Source organism: Anastrepha ludens, chromosome 4, assembly GCF_028408465.1.
Source record: "Anastrepha ludens isolate Willacy chromosome 4, idAnaLude1.1, whole genome shotgun sequence".
Lineage (NCBI taxonomy): Eukaryota > Metazoa > Arthropoda > Insecta > Diptera > Tephritidae > Anastrepha > Anastrepha ludens.
This window is the reverse complement of record NC_071500.1, coordinates 2,915,365-2,941,824: the sequence shown is the minus strand read 5'-3', so window position 1 is coordinate 2,941,824 and position 26,460 is coordinate 2,915,365. Positions and strand designations below refer to the sequence as shown.

At 36.9% G+C, this 26,460-nt stretch overlaps 3 protein-coding genes across 5 annotated transcripts in view; 1 reads left to right on the top strand and 2 right to left on the bottom strand.

The window, feature by feature from the left end:
- Positions 1 to 3,646, bottom strand: part of LOC128860591 (uncharacterized) — a 53,536-nt gene extending 49,890 nt beyond the window's left edge. For both annotated transcript variants that reach the window (XM_054098204.1, XM_054098205.1), the window contains exon 1: positions 1,508 to 3,646. In XM_054098204.1, coding sequence (XP_053954179.1) covers positions 1,508 to 1,589 — 82 coding nt within the window. In that variant the 5' untranslated portion in view covers positions 1,590 to 3,646. The remainder of the gene's footprint in view (positions 1 to 1,507) is intronic.
- A 16,762-nt stretch (positions 3,647 to 20,408) lies between these two features.
- Positions 20,409 to 23,063, top strand: LOC128859699 (isovaleryl-CoA dehydrogenase, mitochondrial). The gene is made up of 3 exons (XM_054096716.1): positions 20,409 to 20,767; positions 20,853 to 20,978; positions 21,992 to 23,063. The coding sequence occupies exons 1-3, from the start codon at positions 20,541 to 20,543 to the stop codon at positions 22,908 to 22,910; spliced, it is 1,272 nt and encodes a 423-aa protein (XP_053952691.1). The 5' UTR covers positions 20,409 to 20,540; the 3' UTR covers positions 22,911 to 23,063.
- A 2,112-nt stretch (positions 23,064 to 25,175) lies between these two features.
- LOC128861552 (talin-1) overlaps positions 25,176 to 26,460 on the bottom strand; it is a 56,401-nt gene continuing 55,116 nt past the window's right edge. For both annotated transcript variants that reach the window (XM_054099754.1, XM_054099755.1), the window contains exon 17: positions 25,176 to 26,056. In XM_054099754.1, the coding sequence (XP_053955729.1) occupies positions 25,825 to 26,056 (232 nt within the window). In that variant the 3' untranslated portion in view covers positions 25,176 to 25,824. The remainder of the gene's footprint in view (positions 26,057 to 26,460) is intronic.

Sequence of the window (26,460 nt, the reverse complement as noted above, 5' to 3'; positions counted from 1 at the left end):
GTTTAGTTTTTCTCTAACACGTCAGAATTGTCAGGGTTTTTTTTTGATTTTTTGCTTGATGGTGGCTATCTTTACTTATTTTTATAAATGTCTGAGGAAACATGTTTACATACCAAATTGTTCAGTTGTTCCTGTAATATGGCTAAATAACTTCACCAAAAACGAAAAAGCACCTCACTTAGTTTTTCGAATTCAGTTTATAATTCAGTATTTTTTTATGCACATTCGTGGAGTTTCGTTACGGCGCTCTGCAGTAACTGCCATAATTCAATCACGATTTTTGTCTATTGCTCGTTGTGAAACACTCGCTCAGTTTTTTGAACATTTGCTGGTATTTCTCGATCAGGAATTGGTGTATCATCAAATTCAATACACTGCAAATAAATGCTCGCAAATGATATTGACAGTGAATGGAGATTCAGACAAAATACTCGTACTACCATCATTTAAATCTATCACATCTACGTAGATCCCAAAGGGTAACACGAAAGTACAAAAGTTTCCTCATACATCGCTCATGCACGTCATTGTGTCCAAGAAAGCCTTTTAGCTTGCAGATGTGAATTTTTTTGTTTCTTTTGTGTACCAATTTAACAAGGACTTAGGCATTTTCACAACACTTTTCTTACCGATGATCGCAATATCTAATAAAAAAAATAAAAAAAAAAATCCGTACAAAAGCCTTTAACTCTTACTTTTGGAACAATCACTCAAAAAAGTAGTACTTCAAAACATCAATTACGATTGGTAAATCAAGTTCGCAGAAGTCACTTGGCATTCCAAAATCACTATAAATGGATGGATGATAAACAATCTAACTTTAAATTTAAACAACCAATGGAGATTGCAAACGACTCCGAGCTGTATACCGGGTTGAGGTAAAATGGAACCAGCCTAAATTAAACGCATGCTTTCAACTGCATAAATCAATCAAACATATAAAATCACATTATATTACTTTTCACTAATTAAATAAGTTTCCTACAAACATTTTAGAATTATCGGAAGCCTGCTTTTGATTTTAGAACTATGTTCTCTTCTAGAATATATTTCTGCTATATGTTAGGTCGAAAAGAATCGATGCACCCTAATGTACATACAGACATATGTGTATTTGAAACTCATTTAACAGTATTTTAAATTTCGAAGAGCTTGAAGGTGGGTACCTATTTTATTATCTACTAAGAATATTCATAACTTGTACATACTTATTTACGTATGTAAGGTCCATGCGTGTGCATAACTCAATAATTTATATCTATGAGCAATTTGACTTTCATTGCATTGAAAAATGAATTTTGAAAAGGAAAAAAACTATTTGGTGTGTAAAATAATGTATTTAAAATATAAGCGAAAATATTTGGTATATGTGTACATACATAACATATGTATGCACGCTTGTGGAAATCGACCACTTGATTATCAAAGCAACACTGCGCGCACAACGCTGCGTATGCGTAATCAAAATGATCTGCTGTAAAGTATACGCCGCAGAGGTTATGCGTACCTTCATCCCAAGGATGGTGTTTAGGTCGGCGAGACTTGCCGTTGCGCTTTCTCTGTTTCTTCTCTTCCTGTTTCTCCTCCATTATCTTAGTTGACCAGTTGAAAATTCGGTTCTACAGAACTTTGAGATTACTGTTGGCTCGCTGAATTGTTGTTTTTTTGGATTTGCTACTCAGACACGCACACACAATTAAATATTTTACCTGATTGTTATGCGATTAAGTATTTTCGCACGATTATTTTTTCGCGTTTCAATTTACAGGTATTTCACGAAAATTACGTACGTAAGAATGTGTATGCATATGTCTATTAATTATGGATTTATGCAAACGCGCCGTTTCTTTGTGAATTTCACATAAATTTATTTTTACTCGTTTTTTCAATTTAATTTTGCAGATGATTCTAATTTTCCATTCGCTCTAGTCTATGAGCGGGAATTCATTTGCAGTTCTCCAATGGAGAGCTTTCAGTTGCGCTTTTCGCTGCGTCGCCGTCACCACAGAAATTGCGTTATTTTTGTCAAATTTCAAATAAATATACACACATATGGAGATACATATACATGTATTCCGCGATCACACACTTTCCCAAATAGTATTATATTATATTTTTACTTTATTTTTTATCGCTCTTTTTGGGTTTTTGCTTTTGTTTTAGCACGGTGATTATTTTTCTTTTTCTCGAGTTATTTTTAATGTGATGATTTAATTAATCATTTTGTTGGCTTTTCATTTGGCACAATTTTATTGGTTGTTTGCTATTTCTTTCATTGCTAGCTTTAGCATTGAACAAAAACAAAAAACCGTAAATTTAAAAAGACTAACTGAACGAACTTCTTTATGAAACGTAAAAACTACATAAAAAGATTGTTATATTATTTTAAATTTGATAAACACGCGTGTTCAGAGACTTGCTCAGCTCACACTCAGCGTAGCGTTTAAACGCCGACTAATCGGCTGCTGGATGTGTTCAGCTGCATTAAGTTGTGTGCTCCCATCAATAATCGTATTAACTGAAGCCGGGCCGTTCGTTCACAGTTCCAGTTAATGTCGTTGCTGTAGCTTTCATACTGCTCTATGTCGTCGTTTTCGTCACCGTTATCGCCACCGTCGACGTCACTGCTGCGTTTTTATTTTAACTCTTTGAAGTTCCGTCGGTCGGTGTCTTTCACTATGACTCTTTAAGCAAACTCAGGCTTTGTTTGGTCTTGTAACACTCGCTTTAGTTTACTTTTGCCTGTAGTTCACACTGTCGGCTTACTAAATTTTTTGTTTAGTGCGCACAATCACTGCTAAAATTTTTCGAAATATTTTCTATTACTGAACGGAGCGGAGCGTTCATTCCAACGTGCGTCCGTTCGTCGTTCGTTGTATTATGAATCTGATGGGGCTGGCAGACCAGCGGCCGCTATTTGCAGTAGTCGCTGTTGCTATTGTTGTCATTGATCGTGCCAGGCGACGATCATTGGAGCTCCGCGATTTTTCACATTTCCATTTCTCTACGAAAAAAAAAATCACTCCGCGCCTAGCCGCCTAGATTTCTATTCACCATTTTGGACTTTTTCGGTCGTAAGAATATCCGTGTGTTGGTTGGCTCGTCGCTCTGCTGAGCAGCTCCGCGCTTCTTAGCTGTCGCAACAACGTCACCACCAGTGGACACGATTTTATTAAATTTACCTTAAAACAGACAAACACACTAGTAAGCATACGCATTTGCACACATACATATGTACTAGCTCACAGATACAGCGAACGCGAGTCAGTACAGACCATTTTGCTCTGACATTTCGAATATTTCCGATGGAAAAAAATCGAGCAACCGTACCACACAATATTTTATGGACCCGTGGTGGCCTTCGTCGTTTTCAAATATATAGGAAATAGCTATCACTGCACTCGTACTGTCAACAAATTCACTTTAGTAAAGTGGAAACAGTACTCGAAGGGAACGTATGCGTGAACTGCAACGGGGATTAGCGCAGACATTGCCGGTGAGCAATTTCGGCCTCACCTTTCGACAATGACAACTAATTTAAAACGATCAGTCGCTGTTTGCGATGCATTCAAAATGCGTTTTATTTATAGTAGTTTCAAGTAAAATTTTAATTCATTTGCTTCTCTACAGAGCGGTGACCGCAACACACCTCATTGCATTCACAAGAATTCACATACTAAATATCCACACAGCGCACAGACTGCACTCTTATCAGTTATTTATACAACATAGCGAAGTAACGGCATCAGTTCGACAGTTTTCAACGAAGAGGAATAGGTGCAATTAGTAGCAACAATTCAACAGCAACAGATGAACAGCTAAAATTGTGCTCTGCCCCTTGTTACTTGTGGTTATTTGTTGTGGACAAACTGTTGCCAAATTTCAAGAAAATAAATATAAATACTTCTGAGTAGGAGAAATAGTGTAATAAAAAAGTCACTAACAACTAAATACATACATACAATTGGCACACATACAAGCTCGAAAAGATCGCACATAACTAAGTACTGTAATACTTTGTATGTATGTATGTACATATACCTGAGAAAGAGTAAAAAATTGTAATGTCGCATCCCAGTTGGAAAATTTGTTTATACCTTATAAGCAGACTTTCCTCCACGCTCCGCATACTCTCATACTATTCGAGATGCCTGCTTATCAATTTGAATATTAATATATACAGTCTCGACGATCTATTGTGTGTTTATCGTGCGTGTTTGATATTATTCAAGGTGCTGTGGATGTCCCCTCCCTTCTGGAGCAAATTTATCTTAATACCCCATTTAGAAATAGTTTTATGCCGATTCTGGGTCGAAAATGGTTTTTATGAGGAGCTTTTTCATGGAAAAAATACACTCGGAGGTTTGCCTTTACCTGTCGAGTGAGATTGTCTTTATTCTAAAGACTCTTCCATTAAACTTCTTATACTTATAAATACTTTAATTTATTATCTTTTTTATAGTTTCTTATCTTCTTTCTTTTTGTATATTATATGTATTAGTCTGTAAGACAACTTTTTTTTGACAAATTTTTACTTCAATAAATAAATGTATAAATAAAAATAAAAAAAGATTAATAAAGAAATAAAAATATAAAAATAGAAATAAAAAATAAATAAATATAAATTTGAAAAAGAAAATAATAAATAAATAAATATTTATGTAGAATTGACTTCTGCCATTTGTGGGAGAGGCTTTACAATTGTTTTTTGCAGTATCTTTAGTTTGTTGCTGTTCCAATTTTGACAGACATTAGATAAAAAAATCCTCAACTTAGTAGAATGAGCTTGATTTCGCTCGAGAATCATATCAAAATAAGTCGTTCAGCAATGCCCAAAATAAAAAAGTTAATTGAAAAGCTTGTGTCGATTGGCTGTGTACAGAACACAAAAGTACCAGTGCACGGATGTTCAATTAAAAATATTGCTGCCATTGAAGAAGAAGGTCAAAATAGAGCTTACCGTCGATGTGTATCGAGATATTTTCACAACGTTTTTCGCCAACTATTGGATACGGTATGCATATTGATGATATGTGGTCTCATCAAGAGGGTGCGACATGCCACACAACCAACGAAACAATAAATTTAAGGTAAATGAAATTACCGAGAAGAATAATGTCACTACATTCCGCAACAATTTGAGCTATTCGGACTATTTTCTGTAGAGCTACCTCAAAGATGGAGCTTAGATGAAGCGACTATGCCGCTATAGAACTCAGTTTAATTAACTATTTCTAACACATTAATAAATAAAGCTAGGGGAACCACCCGAATTTCATACTTACATACGAGTGTACGTATGTACGTACAAGTAAGTATATTCGGAAGAAGCACGAACGGATGAATTTTTCATATTTGCTTTCCTATGCTGCGTCTTATTGATAACTTAAGCAGCCTCTAGATATTTTGCTATTTGCATGTCTTAGCTGAGTAGAGTTTTGAAGTATTTGGTTAGTTTCGATATTAATTTTTTTCCGCCATTGCGTTACGACTCACTACACTAAGACTACACTAGACACCATTGGAACATATGAGCATTGAATTACCCCTGAAATAAGTAAAAAAATATTAGACTCATAGGCTTCGATGTAGTTTATCTCAACAAAATGAATATTCAACTCTGGCGGCCGCCGTAGCCGAATGAGTTGGTGCGTGAATACCATTCGGAAATCACAGAGAGAACGTAGGTTCGAATCTCGGTGAAACACCAAAATTAAGAAAAACATTTTTCTAATAGCGGTTGTTCCTCGGCAGGCAATGGCAAACCTCCGAGTGTATTTCTGCTATGAAAAAGCTCCTCCATTTGGGGAACAACATCAAGATGCACGCCACAAATAGGAGGAGGAGCTCGGCCAGAAACCCGAAAAGGGTGTACGCGCCAATTATATATATATATATATTAGGGTGTCCTAAAAAAATTAAAGTGTTTTTTTTTAACGCATACCCTCTTATTTTGTTTGAATGGTCTCAAAACATCTAAAAATAAAGTTTCGTCTATTTAGAATCACGGCAACCCGTGCCGAGTTGCGCGGAAACCTAACGGTACTTGTATAGTACGGCGCGCGCGAAGTGTCGGATTGATTGCGTGTAATTACTTGTTTGTTTTATTAGTAATCGCGTTTCTTTCGTGTAGTTAACATGTCAGTGGAGTTACGAAGTTCCAAAAAGGAGGTATTTTTAATAGGGGACGTAAAATATCAAATTACCGGTTAAAAACTTCCCTCTAACGGGCAAGTACTGGCAGTTTTGTTCTATAATATTCGTGAAGTGAACTTAAGTGTCAATGAAAGTGCAAATCTCACAATTCGTGAGTGTATTATTTATTGGGAAAAGGCACGTATACCGACCAGATCAATATTTAACTGTGTTAAGAAACTAGTTATCTTATACCAAGTTTGGAGAGAATTGCAAAAAAATGCGAAAAAAACTCAAGAAGTGTTTAAACAGCGTCGACAGGAGTTTGTTTCAAACTTAAACAATTTGTTTGACATCGCACATGCCAATGCTCTTCAATCGATTAAAATAAATGAAGATAAGATCTTCTTGCAGCGCCAAAGAGAACCAGGTCGGCCCGGTTACTTAGCCGGAGTGGACAAAAAACTAACAAAAAAAGAGGAAAGGACGCGCCTTAGAATCATCGACGTGCTAAAAATTTTGCATCCTTAGCACCATCAACATCATCTTGCGAACCACCACTAGAAAAGTCATCTTCTGATTCTGAAATAATTGAATTAGAAGAAAATAGGCCCAGCCCGATAAAACTTCTATGCGGAAAAATATCATAACTCCCAAGTTCGTTGCCGCATTACACAGGTGTCAGTTAAGTGTGAGGGATTCTATCTTTATAATTGAAGCTACTATTGAGGCTCTGGGGCACAATACGGATGAATTCCCTATAAGCAAGACCTCCATCCATAGAGTTCGTCCATCCATAGAATTCGTACGGAAATGCGAAAAGAACGGGCTGAAGCTATAAAAATTGATTTTCAAAACAAGGTCCCGGGCACGGTAACTGTCTACTGGGACGGAAAACTGTTGCCAGCTCTAGATTCACGTAAAAGTAAAGAAGAACGCCTACCGGTAGTTATTACGTACGATAATAAAGAACAAATTATTGCTGTTCCTAAATTGGATAGCTCGACAGGAAGGGAACAGGCAGAGGCAGTTTGGGATGCTATTGCGAACTGAAACCTTGAAGACAAAGCGCAGATTCTCTGTTGTGATACTACTGCTTCTAGCACAGGCCGCATAAATGGAGCACGTATACTTCTCGAACAAAAACTGGGTAGAGAAGTGCTTATTTTTGCTTGCCGTCATCACGTTTACGAATTAGTACTTAAAGACATGTTTGAAGCGAAAATCAGTCAAGTAACTACAAGCCCAGATATCCCATTATTCAAGAAATTCCGAGAAAACTGGAAAAATATCGATCCCGAGAAAAAACAAAGGTGTACAGAAAAGCTATCTTGTTTCAATGTTTCGGAAATTGACAAGCTGCTAGAATTCTACAAAACTGAATTAACCAAAGAAATCGTTAGAGATGACTATCGCGAATTAATTGAGCTTTCAATTATATTTCTTGGCGGAGATTCAGAGAAGAAATATAAGATTCGGCCTCCAGGTGCTGTGCACCAGGCTCGATGGATGGCGAGAGCCATTTATTCATTAAAAATATCGTTACTTTGCTCTCAATTCAGAATTTCAAACAAGGATAAGGCAGCTCTGTTGGACGTATGTCTGTTCATCGTGACATCCTACGTAAAACCCTGGCTCCAATGTATTTTAGCAGTAAAGGCGCCGTATCAGGATTTGTGTTTTTTGAAGGCCATGAAAAATTACGAAACAATAGACAAAAGCTTTTCAAAAGCAGCTTTGCAGAAGTTTTGCCAGCATTTGTGGTATTTGACAGATGAAGTATCTATTCTGGCTTTATTTGATGATGATGTCGTTCTAGAAACTAAAGTAAAAATGATTGCTAACTTAACTAGAGAACACCCAACAGCCCACAATAAACGTTACATTGCATCCAAAGAAGAACTCTGTGGCCCACTTTTTGGTACGTTAATTATGCTTTGATTTTACTCTTTTACTAATAATAATATATCTGTTTTCATTTCAGAGAAAAACATTGATGACTTGTTTTTACTCTTTTACTAATAATAATATATCTGTTTTCATTTCAGAGAAAAGCATTGATGACTTCGTCTCTGTCAAAAGCAAGTTCCTGTTTAATCGACTCCATATTGACGACAGTTTTCTGAACAAGTGCCCCTCTTCGTGGTCAAATGATGATTCGTTTCTACAGGCTGAAAAGAAGCTGCTAGGACTGAAAGCAGTTAATGATACGGCAGAAAGAGCGGTTAAGTTAATGCAAGACTTCCATGGTTTGATCACTGTTCAAAAGGAGCAAAAACAATTTTTATTACGTTGCGTACAAGAACACAGACAGGTATATCCCGACTGTAAAAAGCAAGCTTTGAAAAGAAAATTCGATGATTGATGACCCTTTTATAATAAAAAGAAAATAAATACGAAATATGTGTTTTATTTTTATTTATTTAATTAATCTAAAAATTCAATTAAACTTTTCCCTATTGTGAGCCTTTAGCTTTAATACTAACTTTTACACTTAAAGTTTGACATCAAGTCGGCACGGGTTAATGACATCCGATCTCAATAATATTTTATATTTAAGTTTTTAGAGTCAAATGGAAAAAAAAATAAAGGGTATGCGTATTGAAATTCCGAAAAAAAAAATCCCCCTTGTAGCCTGGGACACCCTAATATATATATATATTTTATTCTTTTATTCTTATATGGAAGATCGGGCCTTCTCCTCCAATTTGTTAGAAAAACAACTTTTTCAATAATTTGGTGCTTCATGCCTAAAATCGGCTTCGAAACCAGACCCACTGGGTGATAGTCACGCACAAGTCCACTTGACTGCGGTATGAGCCAACTCGGAATGTAAATTCTTAGAAATATCTCGATGCCGGTGCCATCTAGGGGACAAATATATTTCTTCTCATGCAACCAATATATTTGAAATATTGTTACAAAAACATAGATGCACCTTAACCCCAGATGAGATATAAATACGAATGTGCAATCAAGGGATACACATGCACACAGTCGTTAGGACAGTTAGTAATACACAGTGATTCAGGACTCAGTTAGACAGAGTTGTTGTAGAGAATTGTTGGCAAGTAACCATCGGGTGCAGACCTAAATTAAGCGAGGGAGCGTGTAGACGATTCAGGCAGAAGATGAAGTGCTGAAAATAAAGCAAGCAATTGTGTTGCCATTAGTTTCAGACTTTTATTTAACAATCCAGTTATCGTAACGTGCTAAAATCCTAACAGCTCTGCTCTAGTCAGCCAAGTGCTATGATTTATATTCAAAAAGTTTCGCTCTTTTAGGAAGACAGCTTACAAACGTATTTGTAAGAGCGGCATTTTAACTTCACCGATTATAGGAAAATTCTAGCATTTAAACTTACATCTGCACATTTTTTTCGTCAATTAATTTATACCAAAATCCTTCATTTATTCAGAAGTCCTTCATTTATTATTCTCGTTAAATTTCCAAATCGCAGCTGTGTCTAAAAAATTCTATTTGATCCTCCTGCAAGTCTCTAGTCTGTATTAAAAAAGTGCATATCGTGATGGAGTGACCTGCCACTAGTCCATTTTATTTACATATTTATGGCATTTCGATTTTTATTTCTTTGGATTGTATTGAGTTTTGTTACGCGTACGGCTATCAATTTCTGTTAAGAAAGGAAATGACTACGAATTTGTTTATTATTAATACATTATTGATTTTATTGGTCGTAATTAGTGTTCGTTCCTCTCAACCGGAATTACATCTAAATTCTATGAGCCCCATACGTATGCTCATAAACAAATATGTATGTCGATATGGACACGTGCATGTACAGTACAATCTCGATTTTTGAGACCTATTAAAAACACAAGCTGTGCGTTATATATTGACTTATAATGGGATAATATTGGTTATGTTAACTAAAAAACTTTTTAATTTAAAGTTAATTAAATAAAAAAGATATTATCCTTAATTAAATTAATAATAATTTTAAGTTTTTTAATTGTTTTTTCAAGCTAACCGCTTCATTTTTCTTCTTCTTCTTGATTGGCGCGATAACCGCTTACGCGATTTTGGCGCCAGTTGGACACACCAAGTAAAGCCAACTCTCTCTCCATCTGTTCTTTCCAACTACTGCATAACATAGCTCATATATGTATGTATTGGTACTGTAGGTTTGCCATTTTCCAAAGCCCATTGGATACAAATGCTAAGTTGTACTATATTAACTTAGTAAACAGGCCATAATATAAAGGGTTTTCCAATAACAGGTGTTATTTTGAATTGGATTGCGCTATCGAGAGATGATGAACCATTTTTTATGGCAGGAATTGGGTGGTATTGATCTGGAAAACGTTTATTTTCAACAAGACACCGCTACGTGCCACACAAGCAACGAAACCATTGATCTTTTGTGGGAAAAGTTTCCGGACCGTGTTATCTCTCGAAGAGATCTTGTGATTTAACACCTTGTGACTTTGTTTTTAGGGCCACGTGAAAGAGAAGGTCTACGCCAACATCCCAGGGTCGATTCAAGACCTCAAAGATGGAATTCGTGAGGCTATCGGGGACATAGGACAGCCACTTTTCAATTCGGTTATAGAAAATTTCATGAAAAGAATATTGTGCTGTAAGCGTAATAAGAAAAGAGCGTAAGCGTATAAAAAATAGCATTTTTCTGTGAATATCAAAATAACACCTCTTTTTGGAAAACTTTTTATAAGGAAAAGTGACTTTCATCATGATCTTGGTGATCTTGACATACCAACTGTGACTGAACAATTTTCCATTGGTCGCAAACAGTGTTTAAAAATCATCTTAACAATGCAGCATCAAGCTTACTTTGGCTAAATTCTTCTCAATATGGAGAGCGAATAGTGATTATATTGTAAAATGCAAGTTAAATTATCAAATGAGAATTGAGGTTTTATATACTAGGTGCAATTATACAACGCTTCTAAAAAAATAATAAGAATCGTTAATAAATTATATATAAATATATATTTATATAAATTATACTTATATATTTATACAATAATATGATCAGGAGCTTTGCTGTATGAAACCACATTTCATTTCTTTGCGTTGAGGAACAAAATATTCTCAGAACAGCATTGCTGAAGTGCAGTAAGATCAGACTGCAGGTTATGACAATCAATTAAATTACGTATTTGCAGATAGATTTTGACATCGTCAGCAAATTACCACATTGCTGAGGTAAATCGTCTATGAACGAGAAAAACAGCAGTGACCTATTGATGGTGAGGTCAGATTTCGTAGGATCTGCTACTACTAAAAGCTTCCGCCCGTTTAACATAGGTAGATGAAATGGCTAAAGAGTCAGTCTGGCACTCCCCAAGGAGCACTAAAGCGACGTTCTGTACACGAGCCTTAACATTTGATTAGTGATAAATAAATGATTCGAGCTTGTATATCTATTAGGGAGAAATCCTTGCTATATGCAAAAGGGATCTTTCTTGCATCCAGTTTATGAAGTTGTGTTCTGCTACAAATTCAGCCATCGTTAAAAGGTTTAATTTTCTTCCCCGGTTTAGCCACCAATGTGGAGCAAAAAACAAATTAATTATTAGTATATACTAAATATCCCACAAAGCAATGCAGGCAAATAAAAGAGCCACTCATAAACACAATACTTAAAAATTGAAATGTAGTGATGGACCGTCGCGTTTAGCGAGCTTGTACTGTATCTATGCGCTCGTGTAGAGTATTCATAATGTTGCGTATACGTAGAGTGGTTCCATGATTCAAACCTTTATACTTATATATGTAGAGACTTTTAGAAATAAAAAAGTACAAATATTTTATATTTTACAGTGAGGCACGACACAAAAGCATAATTAGAGCAATAAAAGCGCGTACACAAGTTGAAAAAGTAATAAAGACATGAAAATATTACACGGAAACACACACACATTCCGAAACATTGAGTGGCAATACGACTTGATAGTGAAATCCGAATGTGTTGTAATTGGAAACAGGAGCAATCGACATACATACGACACGTACATACAATGAAACCACTGTATTTACATCCAGCCAAATGCACTTACACACCCGCCTGTAACCCTTGCAACTTGTGCCTCACACCGATATCCACAACACTCTTTTATTTACATAAGTATTCCCTCGATACGCTTTTCACCAGCGCCTTCGATTGTTAAGATAATTTTCAGTTCGTCAGCATAAACGTTCGTTTCTTTTTGCATCTTCAGGCCTCATGCATTGTCCAAAATAAACTCATTTAAAGCCTTTATTGATTTCGCCAATTTTATACTTTTATGCATTACTTTTGTTATTGTTCCATGTTTTTTTATGGAATGGAATGAGGTCCTCGGCCGGATATAAACCCGTGTTGTTACGGCAGCGTAGAACCGACTCTCATAGGAAAGTTTTGATTTGTTGTCACCAACTTCACTTACTCCAGAATAACAAAGCTCGCCCACCCGTTTAGAATATAATATTAATCAATGTACATGGGTGGGTGCAAGTGCATTTTCTTCAATCTTCTAACTATACACATACTAAAGCCAAGGCATTCTACACTATTGAACTATTGCGAAATGAACTCAATGCCAATCGTTCGCATTATCCTTGAGCTTGGGCCACGACTTAATTGCTTCCTCATCACTATTTCACAGCACTATAAAGCGAACCGATTGCCGAGCGAGTATCCTTCTAATTTCATTCATTTATGTTAGTGTGTGTGTATACATACACATAATCTATTTTTTTATCGAATCCCCACTGCAGCGATGCGTCCATTACTCAGACGAATTGCATGACGCGAGTCCAACTAAAATATCATTTTAAATTTGTTTTTCGACAGCCCGCGAACGCAGCGCCAGTCCTTAGCCTGCTTAGTTATGGTATCCTTTTGCCACTTTGCGGTGTTGTTTTATTTGGTCTTTGATTGTTTTTGTTACTGCCGCATTTTTACTGTAATTGTACTGTGTCGGCATTCTTAGCTTGCACTTCATGTAAATGTTGTGATGGTCATATGTTGAGCCATCAAAGTAGCTCCGGTACTTCAGCTCATATTGTAGAGTCATGCGCACGTTAGTTGCTCTCACTCGTTGTTGTTGTCCGATAAGCTCAAAGCACACGGAACATGGAAAACGAGGCAATCGTAGTTCACCTCCTTTCGCCGTCTATAGTCCTGGTGGGACATGGCACACACCAAGTAAATAATATATTTTGAAGTTAAAAATAGATTTGACTGAGGTTTGATTTTTTGTAAACATGTGCGATGTACGTTCATACATGCACACATCCTCACATATTTTGTGAGTATGCGCTTGTTAGGTATTGTGACTTGTTGTTGCAGCCATTTGTTGTTCAAACATGGTGTTAGCCATTACCAGCTGACTGCGATTCTTGTCCTACAAATTAACATCCATTACATGTCCGGCTGCATTGTGGACAAACGGTTATGCGGTTCAAAGGGGAACTGAGGTCGCAGACAAACATGTGTATGTTGGAACAATTTTCAACAAGCAACTCCTTGTAAATATACTCGCATATATATATAACTAGCAACCCGCCCAGCTTCGCACGGGTATAAAATATATACCCTATGTCACTCACTGAAAAAATGATTAAAATCGATCGAGTAGTTTTGGCTTATTCATTATTGCCCGTGGCCCGCACGCGTTAAATTTGGAGTAAAACAATTCTCCTTTCTTTATAGCATGAAGATTGCCTGCTATCTTTGGGATATCTAAATTCATACCCTACATTTTTGCATATTAACTTTTTGCATTTTTACATATGTATTTATTTTATTTTTACAACAATTACTATATTACAGAATGTCTTTATATACAACGTTCATAGCCTTCTTGTCATTAGACAATACAAACATGTTGTCTCTAGAGGTTACTCTTGAAAGAGCGACATACAGTTGGCCATGTGAAAAACAGTCAACACTCAAATCTAAGCCTGCAACGTTGAAGGTTTGACCCTGAGATTTATTAATGGTCATTGCAAAAGATGTCTTTACCGGAAATTGTAAGCGTTTAAATTGGAGTGGTAGATCCGATGGTATCAGAGGGATTCGGGGAATCAATACATCTTCTCCGGTACCACATCCTGTGAGTATTGTGCACTCTATTATGAAAGTTTTCAGTGATTTTACCATCAAACGCGTGCCATTGCAAAGTTTAGGTGGACTTAGGTTTCTTAATAAAATAACAGGACAACCTATTTTCAGCTCCATTTTGTGAGGAGGGAGTCCAGACGGTTTCAAAGAATTTAGAAATTCTGTAGGAAATTGAACAGCTTCTTCCAAATCGAGAACAGTATCGACCGAGTAGTATATTTTCGTCGGCGCATCAATCTTTGAAATAATCAAGTTATTTACTTTATCTACTTGTTCGTTAGTTGGTGACAGAATAGCTCTTTCTTTAAACCAAGATATTGTCTTATAACTTATGTTATCAATGTCTGGATAGACATTGTTGACTAACTCCTGGATGTTGTCTATCAAAACACAAAGGTTTTCTAGGTTAATCCTTCCCTCACTTTGTGTTAATTCTCCATTGCCAACTTTTAGCAGCATCTCTGGAAATAGCCTGTTCTCACGTGAAGATGACGAAACCCTCATATTAGTTTTAAGCTCTAATTTATTGACATACGACTAAAGGTGGGATGTTTTTAGCGAAGCATTTATTTCGTCAGCACGTGTTCCTCGAGTCACAACTGGTAGGATTTGACGGAAATCTCCTGAGAACAGAATTGTACATCCACCCATAGGTGCATTTTTTTGCGCAAATCGCGCATTGTCCTATCCAGTGCTTCCACAGACGTCTTGTTTGACATGGTAGCTTCGTCCCAAACTATTAATGAGCAGTCACGCATCAATTTTCCTGTATTGCTCTGTCTAGAAACACTACAGACGCTGTTATCATCATCGGTGGCGATTTTCAGCGGGTGCTTCATTGTAGTGTGTGTGGTTCGGCCTCTTTCCAAAAGACTCTTTCCAAAAGAGTAGCGGCAATGCCGGATGACGCAACAGCTAACGCAATTTTTCCGGTAGATCTCAATTACTAATTACTGTTGTAATATCTTGAAAAATATTGTTTTTAATTATATGCTGTAAAGAGCCATATACATAGATCTATATGAAAACAACAATGTATTTAAGGTATTTAATTGGATAAGGATTAATATTGTACCCATTTGTTGAAATCGCTTCGAAAATAAGCTATTAGTTGTCGTAAAAAGTAAATGACAAAAAATGTTATTGTATGGAATTGATAGCAAACTAAACGCGCTCCGAATCAATAAAAACTATTCAAAAACTGTATTTTAATTATGTGCGATTTACTAATATAGAACCTGAAAATAGCGTTTTATTTCGCTGTAAAATTGTATGTATGTACATATAATTACATGGAATTCAGTACATACATAGATACATATGTACATATGTCCGAAATGAAATAATGCGAGCGATTCGTAAATACATACATACATACGTCACCATACGATGTAATTCAACATTAATGAGGTGTGGTGAGATTATCGCTTAACGCCTGTTGCTTCATTCGGTTGACAGCGAACACACACACAAACAGCTTTTTTGGAAAAAGAGCTGCTTTTGTTTAAACAATTTTGGTTAAATAACAAATAAATCAATTATTTTTTTTGATGCAGAACGAAAGTAAATATTTCAAAGTTAAACTTCAAGAAAGTTTCATTTTAATTGGTTCATTCGTTTATGATTTATGGCCGTGAAAACAAAAAAATTATGTTTTTTTGCCACATTTTGACCGATTGCCGCGCCCCCTCTATATATTTCTTCACATTATATAGATATAAACCTTCCTCTTCAATCATTCTATCTTTAAAAAAAAACCGCATCAAAATCCGTTGCGTAGTTTTAAAGATTTAAGCGTATAAGGGGACATAGGGACAGAAAAAGCGACTTTGTTTTATAATATGTAGTGATTTGCGCTTACACCCTTTTTGGGTGTTTGGCCGAGCTCCTGCTCCTATTTGTGGCGTGCGTCTTGATGTTGCTCCACGAATGGAGGGACCTACTGTTTTAAGCCGACTCCGAACGGCAAATGGTTTTCATTAGAAACTTTTTAGAAAGAACTTTTTCTATCAATTGGTGTTTCATGCACGGAGATTCGAACATACGCAATGCCAAATGCTAGTCACGCACCAATTCATGCGGCTATGGCAGCCGCCAACTTCATGTATAGAATTAAACAATACATTAATGGATACAGCAATTTTGGGGCGATCAAAAGCTAAGGTTACAACACTTTCTAGAAGTCTAAACTAACGTGTTTTCCCAAGGGCTAACATATGCAGTAGGTGTCGCGGTCTGTTGTGTTTATGTTTTGTAGCAGATAGATCCACAGCTTCCAATTCGATCGCTTTAAGTGAATATTATATTGAATCATTTTCATCTGGACTTTCTTCAAAGTTTTTGATACTGTGCCACATAGAATCGGGCTTTCATGGCCTTCCCTCAGTTTTTATAACATTAGCAGTTGCTTTTCATTTGCCAGATACTCATTATACGCAAGCTATTTGAACATTTTGTATGTACATATATGTACTTGCGCTTGCCGACTGAGCCGGCCTTAATAAACTCGCTTCTTTTTGTATATATTGTACATATTTGTGCATTTTTTTTTTATATTAAAAAATGTTTTCCAATCATCATAAAATATCTCTAGTAATGCCCTCCGAATTGTGGACGAGTTCAATGATCTTGGAACATTTTTTGACTAGCCATCATACATATTATGTGGGGAAACCTCAAGACACCCACTACGAATTTTGCTAGCCTAATTTTGAACTCCTATCGGATCGTTATTATGCCACTGTCTGATCAGCCACTATTTACGTTTAACTGTCAATCCTCGTATAAAATATTTCCAGTACAAACTCCTCTGAATTAAACAGCTCATGTAACTGTTTCAGTCAAAGTTCTCTATATCTCTCTCAGTTCTCGTCTGTTATTTTCGCACAAAATTACGGAAGCGTTAAACTTTTTAAATATGCAAAAAACACAAAAATCGGTCAAATGAGTCTGAAGCCCAACTAGTACCAAGTAGCCCTTGCTAAATATTTTGGATTAGGTGTGGAAACATAAAACCAGCTTACTTTAATATAAATTTTTTTTTTTTTTCCTTGTGCACTCAGTATAGGGCCTCGACAAGACTCAGTCTTATGTTGGTTTCGTTAATCTATTTTTGCTTTCTGGCAGGGTAGGTAATTAGCCTGCCGCTACCTGTCCTAAGTCCACTTGTTGCTTAGGAACAACACCTTCTAACTGTTCTGTCAGAAGGATCACACAGATGGTTGAGGACTTCGCTAAATTTTGGTGTGTCTGGGCTATTACCGCGATTGCCCGCTTCTTCTTGCTGACGCTACTGATGCAATGTTTTTTCTTTTTTGCTTGTTTTAGCAGCCACAAATGGAAGTAATGCGCGGACTTTTGTGCGGGAGTAAGGATTGGAAAGATGAATTTGGTTTTTGCTTTTGATGTTTTTGTTTTAGAAACTAGAAAAGTAGGTAAGTTTGACAAAGTGCGAGGACCGTGCTTTACGTGGGATTTGAACCTACAACGTCTGAGATGGCAGGCTAGTGCAGTTACGCTAGACTACCGAGGCCGCCAATATAAATTGATTAGTATCTCCATATTTTCCGCCTGGATTTTGAGATCCTCAGATGAACAGCTGATACGGGTGGAATGAGTGATTTTATTCAATAATTACTTGCCTTAAAATTCAAACAAAAACTCTCAACGCAAAATAGTTTTCACTTTCAACACACATTCTAGATCCTGTATGCTTTGGCCATAGCTGAAATCAAAACTTGAAAGTATTTACTTACCCTTGCTTCTTCTTCTTATTAATTGGCGCGATAACCGCCTGCGCGATTTTGGCCGACTTTAGCAAAGCGCGTCAGTCGTTTCTTTCTCGTGCTAACCGGGGGCAGTTGAAAACACCAACTAAAGAAAAGTCTTGCTCCACCTAATCTTTCCAACGTAGAAGAGGTCTTCCTCTTTTCTGTTACCACCAGCTGGTACCGCATCGAATACTTTCAGAGCCGGAGCGTCTGTATCCAATTCGAGCAACATGACCCAGTCAACGAAGCCGCTGGATTTTTATTAGCTGCACTAGCTCTATACGACTCATACAACTCATTGTCCCATCGCCTACGATACGCGCCGTTGCTAACGTGCAGAGGTCCAAAAATCTTCCGCGGAACCTTTCTCTCAAATACTCCAAGCGATGTCTCATCGGATATTGTCATCAAGCTTCTGCGTTATACGATAGGACGGGCATGATGAGAATCTTATTAGTTTTGTTCATCGAGAGAGGGATTTACTACTCAATTGCCTACTTAGTCCAAAGTAACACTTGTTGGTAAGAGAGATTCTACGTTGGATTTTAAGGCTGACATCACTACCGGTATTAATACTGGTTCTTAGATAAACGAAGTCTTTTACAACCTCAAAATCTTAACTGTCAACAGTGTCGTGGGAGCTGATAGGCGAGTGCGGCGACTGTTTATTTGATTACAGGCGGTACTTCGTTTTGTCCTCGTTCACCACCGGAACCATTCGCTTAGCCTCTTTATCCAGTTTTGAGAAGGCAGAACTAACAGCACGGTTGATAAGGCCGATGATGTCAATATCATCGGCATACGCCAACAATTGTACGCTCTCATAAAAAAATGTGCCTGAGCGATTAAGTTCTGCGGCTCGCATGATCTTTTCCAACATCAGGTTTAAGAAGTCACACGACAGGGACTCACTCTGTCTGAAACCTCAAAAAAAGAATCAAACGGCTCGACGAGGTCCTTCCGAATTTTGACGGCATTGCAGGTGTGGAGCAACGTCATCTTGTATAGCCGTATTAGTTTTGTGGGGACACCAAATTCAAATATCGCGGCTTATACGTAACTCTTTTTCGTACTGTCGAATGCAGCTTTAAAATCGATAAAAAGATGGTGTGTGTCAATTTCCCTTTCATGGGTATTTTCCTAGACTTGGTGTATTGTGAATATCTGGTCGATTGTAGATTTTCCATGTCTGAAGCCATACTGATAAGGTCCAATTTGTTGGTTTATGGCGGGCTTCTGCCTTTCACACAATACGCACGTTAGAACCTTAAGCGCGATATTTAAAAGACTAATCCCGCGGTAATTGGCACATATTGCAGTATCACTCTTATTGTCGATTGGGCAGACCACACTTACATTCCGATTGGCAGGTATGCTTTCATCCGACCATATTTTGCATAGGAGCTGATGCATGCACCTTACCAGATCCACGACGCCATGTTTGAATAGCTCAGCCGGCAGTCCGTCGGCTCCCGCGGCTTTATTGCTCTTTAGCCGCACTATCGCTATTCTCACCTCGACATGGTCGGTAACGGAACTACAATTCCGTCCCCAACGTTTGGGTTATCGAAATCTGGGGCATGCGCGGTTGTCACTATTTAGCAGGTCTGAGAAGTGTTCCCTCCATAATTCAAGCACACTTTGGATGTCAGTCACCAGATCGCCGTCTTTGTTCTTACAGAAAATCTTGCCTTTATTAACCTCATTTTAAAGTGACCTTTGAGTCTTTTCGCTTACTCAGCCATCCGTCAAACAAAAATGTGTCGATTGCGAAACTATAAAACGCACCAATAATTTATTTCAATATTTGAGTTGAAACATTTAGAACCTAACTACAAAATTTTAAAGGGAATATCAGCTGACCTTTAAATACAATATATCGGCCTGAGAGTTAAATAAGCGCTTTAGAGAACGAAAATAAGTTTACCGCGACTATAAAGTAGCCTGTAAAGTTATACATAGTTTAGTTGAGAAAAAGTTTACCCCCGGATCAACAGTACGTATCAGTGATTTTTCATATAATTTTTTGCTTTGAAAACTTTTTCACAAACATATGTTCTCTTACTATTGTATTGATGCAATAAGTAAGTAAATATTTAAATGTTTATCATTCAAAACTACAGTTAAGAATTTACTTTAAACCAATGTTTTTAATATTATTTTTATTTATTTCGCTCCGCATTTCAGCAGTACAACATATTGTACAGAGCTGCAAATACACTGTATATAAATATGTAAATAAGTGCATCGCTTGTTTTTCGATCGGTTAATATCTTTTGAAAAAATTAATCTGCCATGAAATGCGCATTCCACGTTTGGCTTCCTACCGTAACGAACTAAAATCTTTTTGCTGCTAACTTTCTGCACATTGAGCATTCCTGGCAACACTGTGCTGATAATAAGTCCGCTGTTAGGTAATCAACAGCTGTGATGATTAGAAGTTTTCAGTTTACGTACTCGTCTTAAACAGCATTTCAACAATTCGTGTATTTTTAAAGTGTTTTTTCCCAAAAAGTACCTCTTTGTTTCCTATTTATTTATTTAATATGTCTGCAAGTTTACGTTTCGTTGCAAACTCTCTGTTAATTCGATTGCCAAGATGTGTCGGTGTGGGCTTATCTCAGCAAGCAAGAGGAGCCGCATGCTATCCAGTCAACGATAAGTTTTACAGCTTGAATGAGGAGCAGCAAAAGCTGCGGGATATCGCATTTAATTTCTTCCAAACAGAACTGGCTCCGTACGCCAAAGAAATCGACAAAAATGACAGTTTCAAGTGAGAATTTTAGATCAGAAAAATGTGGCAAGCGCACTGTGCAACGCATTTGCTTAATAAATATTTTTCTGTCTACTCTGCTTAGAGATCTGCGGTCATTTTGGAAGAAGATGGGTGAACTGGGCTTTCTAGGCATCACAGCTGAACCGGATTACGGAGGCACCGGTGGGACCTATCTGGATCATTGCATTATAATGGAAGAAATTTCTCGGTAAGCAAATCGTTATTTACACACATACATATGTACCTTAAGGGCCCTCACCTTTCTTAATAAAAAATGAAATGTTTTTCAAGCGAATCGTCAAATTTGTATATGGCATTGGCGATAGGAAAATATCTGCCGGCACGTTCAAGATAATGATATTGTATATTTACGACTTTATATAATTAAGGTACTTGACCACCTTATAAGTTTCAAAAAATTAAATTTTTTTTTTTACATTTTTTCAATCCTTATACTTTTAAAAATCATCACCTGAAACTGTTTTTTTAAATTCGAATTCTAACAAAGTGAAATCAGTGAAAATGTGCAGGCGCATCCTGCACTCATTACTTGCTGACTCAGCTGAAAGAAAATAGCAAGTTTTAACTTTAAACGCGTTTTTCCAGAAATTACTTTTTTTCGAATGGCGGACACTTTATCTCCGAAACTGCTTAGCCGATTTTAATGATTTTGGTCTTGTTTTATTTGTTAAGATGTTTTGTATGCCAATTTACCACATTTTGCAAAAAAAAAGTTAATAAAGTATTGCTTTTTAAGCATAACATTGTGAAAAACAGGGGTGTTTTCTTAACTTTTTTTCAAACATCCGCCATTTTTTTATTATTTTTTTTTTTTGTCAGTTTGTGGTAAATTCTCACGCAAGGAACCTTCCTTTTGAAAATTTTGTTTCTCTCTTTTGTTTTAGAATTACCATTTCTAAGATTAACTGTCCGCCGCAAGACATGATTTTCTTCATGCCTCGACTTTGGCGCCTCCTGGATATATGTTAAAAAAAGAAATTTTAATAAATCAATTTTTTTTTGTATTATATAAGCTCTAAATAAAAATTAAAAAAAAAATTTATTTTAATATATTATACAGAACATGAAAAAAAATTATTGAATATGTTGTACTTTTTAGCTTTCCAAGGTGGTCAAGTACCTTAAAAAAAACAGTTGTTTATATGCTATGTGTATGGCATAATTATAATTTCTATAATATATGTACGTACCTTTTTTCAGAGCTGCAGGCGGTGTCGCCTTGTCCTACGGTGCCCATTCAAATCTTTGCGTGAACCAACTCACCAAGAATGGCACATCTGAGCAGAAAGAGAAGTACCTGCCAAAGCTGTGCAGTGGGGAGCATATCGGTGGTTTGGCCATGTCTGAACCGGGTTCGGGTTCCGATGTGGTTTCTATGAAGCTACGCGCCGAGAAAAAGGGCGACTATTATGTACTCAACGGCACTAAATTTTGGATCACCAATGGTTCCGATGCTGACACCTTGATAGTGTACGCTAAGACCGATAGTGGCGTCGCTGATAAACATGCCATTACGGCGTTTATCATCGAGACTGCATGGGAGGGCTTTAGTGTGGCACAAAAGCTCGATAAACTTGGGATGCGAGGCAGCAGTACATGCGAATTGGTGTTCCAAGATCTCAAGGTCCCTGCAAAAAATATATTGGGGAAGGAGAACAAAGGTGTGTATGTGCTGATGTCAGGTTTGGATTACGAGCGCCTTGTGCTGGCTGCCGGTCCGGTGGGACTGATGCAAGCTGCTATTGACGTATCTTTCGATTATGCCCATCAGCGCAAACAAAAGGGTCAACTTATCGGCGAATTTCAACTAATGCAGGGTAAAATGGCGGACATGTACACCACTTTGAGTGCCTGTCGATCATACCTGTACACCGTTGCACGTGCCGCTGACATTGGCGTGCGCAGCTCTAAGGACTGTGCCGGTGTAATTTTGTATTGTGCAGAGAAGGCAACGCAGGTGGCGCTAGACGCCATCCAAATACTTGGTGGCAATGGGTATATCAATGAATATCCGACAGGACGCATAATGCGTGATGCCAAATTATATGAAATCGGTGCAGGCACCTCAGAGATTCGTCGTTGGCTGATCGGACGTCAATTGAATGAGGAATACAAGTAAACTGTAAGATGATCTATTCGCTGTGATCTGTGCCTTTAGGGAATCAATTTTACAAATTTACCATTGACGAACAGACTTTGTTGCATTTATTTTCTAATTGTTGTAATTGAATATTTTTTTAATAAAGCCACTTATACAATTTATTTTTCAGAAGCCATCTCTTTTATTTATTGCGAATGATGAACCACCAAAATATTACGAAAAAAATTTAAATCTTCAATTTCTATTATATTTTTTATTTCGTACTTTGAAGTACATACTGTGTAGTTCTCCTAACGGACACTTTTATCAATGCATACTAGGAATCCTTAAGAATTAAAAAAAAGTGCACTTGAGTGGACAACCCTCCCATAACATATTCACTTTTTCTACACATTTCTCAAAAGCGGTAACTCCCATAAGCAGCCATATTTTTCAGTCCCTTAGGTGTCCGCTTAAAAGAGAGTGTACTATTCACATATCCTGTTTACACAAGTGGAGGGGGACTTAGTGTTACGACGAGTATTCATTTGAGTGGTTACCAGAGTTTGGGTGGTCACCCCTGATGTCTAACATAGATTGCAGTGTTCTTGTCATAGTTTTTTATAACATCGAGCGGTATATTTTCCCATACTTTCAGGAGAGGAATTTTAACTTCATTTTTACTACTTACGTGGCGCTCACGTAATTTGCTCTCCATGTACGCGCACAGGTGCTCAATGGGCTTAGGTCGAGACACTCTGTAAGATGCGGCGGTACTTTTCTTACCTCGATACAACAGCCATTTAATTAGTGCGGCGAAATGTTTTGAGTGATTATCCTCTTCGTTGATAAATATGGCTAGTGGAGCGATGTACACGCCCTAAAATCGACAGAATGTAAAAAATTTCGCACAGTTTAAGGTTTCACTTCAGTGGAAGTTTCCGAGTCCTCCTTAATACAACGAGCAGTTTTTCTTTCTGTTTGGGAAGTGCAAATGTTGTTGGGCCTCCCGCCACTACCTAGTCTTCCTATCTCATTATTTTTCTTATACTTGGAAATAAAATGTCGCACTGTTGTGTGGTTTTCAACAATTTCAGTAAAGTAAAATAATCTTTTAGTTGCAACTTTAAAGCTTAAATGGTTGTAGAAATAACGCATGTCAAAGACAAAGCCGTTTGGTGTAAAAGTTTGTTTTTCTGTAGGTATCAAATAACTTTTTTAATTTGTGCGTTTTAAACGTCTTCGAGAAGAATTCAGCCAAAGTAAGCTGGATGCTGCATCGGTGACATGATTTTTAGTCTTTGTTTGTGCGCTATGGTAAATTGTTCCGTTACCTCAGTCACAGTTTGTATGCCAAGATCACCAAGATCGCCTTTCCTTATGCAGTATGCCACGTTTACTAAGCTTTACAGCACTTTGTTTTGCAGACGTTGGATAGAGGTGATGTATCTTTGACTGGCGCATCCTCAAAACTGTATACCGTAAGTTGAAACCGGTCTTAGTGTTTGTTTGCAATTGAGTTTAAGTTTTAATACGTTTTTTCAACTGACAATCGAAGGTGTCACAAAACTCTACGTCCATGCATGAAGAAAAAATTAAAGCACCGGGATATTATTAAAGCAGTATTTGGGTTATATATCATGGAGCGTATATAGCTGAGCAGATTTCGCGAGGCGTATCAGTAAAGAACATGGTTTCGATGTCTTTCGCTGAAATACTATAAAATAGCTTCCCATAAAATCCGTTTGCCGTTCGAAAGGGGCATAAATTGCGAGCTTCTACATTTGTGGGACAACATCCAATTTGTTATAGATGCTCGATCTTAACCTATGATGGCTGTATGCGCCATACAACTGTTATTATTTAACATATGTATAATGGCAGTGAAAACTGACTACAACAATATTTGTATTCACTCAAACTCTCGTGTGTGGCAAAGTGTGGCAAAGTAACAACGTCAGAGCGTAAATTGATTTTCTAACTCAATTATCAATACTTAATTTTATTTTATTTTGTTGTACAAAAACAAATACTTGAAAAAAATCTTTAGTAATATATGTATGTAAGTAAATAAATTTATGCCAAAGGTATATGAATGTATGTACAAATAAGGCTAATAATGCATTTAGCAGCAGATAATAAAAATCATATACAAATCTATTTTCTTCTAAACTGGCGCATTATCTGTAGAGCGAAGCATTATTTTTAAAAATCAATCACGGTGAATGTGGCACAAAACTGTGCCTGTATTTAACTTAGTTACCACGAATTTTTCTGTTCGATAAATAATTGTAAATGATTGCGTTACATTTGTTCACATTTTGTTGTTTTATTTTCATATAATATTGGAGGCGGCGCTTTCGCTTTCATGATTTCTAAATAATTAATACAGTTAATTGTGTTATTTTTAATATTGTTATGCAATTACAGGCAACATCTTGGCAAATATTTTCGTTGCAAACTTTCGTTATGGATTAAAATTCTAGATGAATACACAGATACACAATTTGACATTTAATGAAATACATCAAAGTTATACAAAAAACAAAGAACATTTAGTGTAACGGTACAATTCGACTGCGCTGCCATACCTACAAAGAGTTTTAACTATTTGAAGACCGATTCGGAATTGCATAGTTGCACGTTTTCTTTGCAGGTATTTGGCTGCAATAATTAAAACGGTAAATATATCAAAACTCCTTTATTACTCACTAACACCTACACAGCATTACATTATTATAGATTATTATAAATTAGTTCAGTTAAAAGCACTTTTGGCAATTTCTTAAGCGCCTTTTGGGGCGAAGTGGCATTCCATAAGCAATCTTCGAGGCAAACACTAGGCTGCTGTCACCGTTGAGGATAGCACCAATATGTTTGCCAATTTAGTTATATTTACATATGTATGTATTTATGTGTATGTATTCTTTTTTATTCGAATCTAAATCTAAATCTACTCCATGCGAAAACTGTGCGATTCTGTTTTCTTTTCCGAGCGCGTTTCGGTAGTGGTGCTAAACGTTTTGCGTTCCATTACTCGCTGCGTCATCGACGTCAACCTTTCAGAGCCCTGATCCATAATGCTGACTTTACCGCCATCGGTGCTAAGTGTCAGCTGCGAGAAGCTTGAATCCAAAGGTTTGTCGACTATTTCGTTGCTCTTTTCGAAATTGCGCGTTTCATATCTGATAATAGAAAACTCGTGTCATTAATTTCGAACAAAGTTTTCAAATTCTTATAATGTATGAGTATCTAAAAATAACAATAAAAATAAATAGTAAGATTACACCCATGTTCGGTGTTTGGCTGAGCTCCTTCTTCAATTTGTGTGCGTCTTGAAGCTTTCCACAAGTGGAAGGGGGTTTTTTATGCGGAGCCTTTTCTTCTTAGAAATACACTCGGAGGTTTGCCATTTCCTACCGAGGGGCGACCGTTATTAGAAAAAACTTTCTCTATCATTTTGTTTCATGCACGGAAATTCGAACCTGTGACACGCCCCAACCTATTCGGTTAGGGCGGCCAGGACCATACTACCAAACACAACAGCTGATTTATACAAAAAACATTTTAAAAATCCAATGGATATTAA

Coding starts and splice junctions, on each gene's coding strand:
- LOC128859699 (XM_054096716.1), top strand. CDS start 20,541: ATGTCTGCAAGTTTACGTTTCGTTGCAAACTCTCTGTTAATTCGATTG. Junction 20,768..20,852: donor GACAAAAATGACAGTTTCAA/GTGAGAATTTTA, acceptor TACTCTGCTTAG/AGATCTGCGGTCATTTTGGA. Junction 20,979..21,991: donor ATAATGGAAGAAATTTCTCG/GTAAGCAAATCG, acceptor ACCTTTTTTCAG/AGCTGCAGGCGGTGTCGCCT.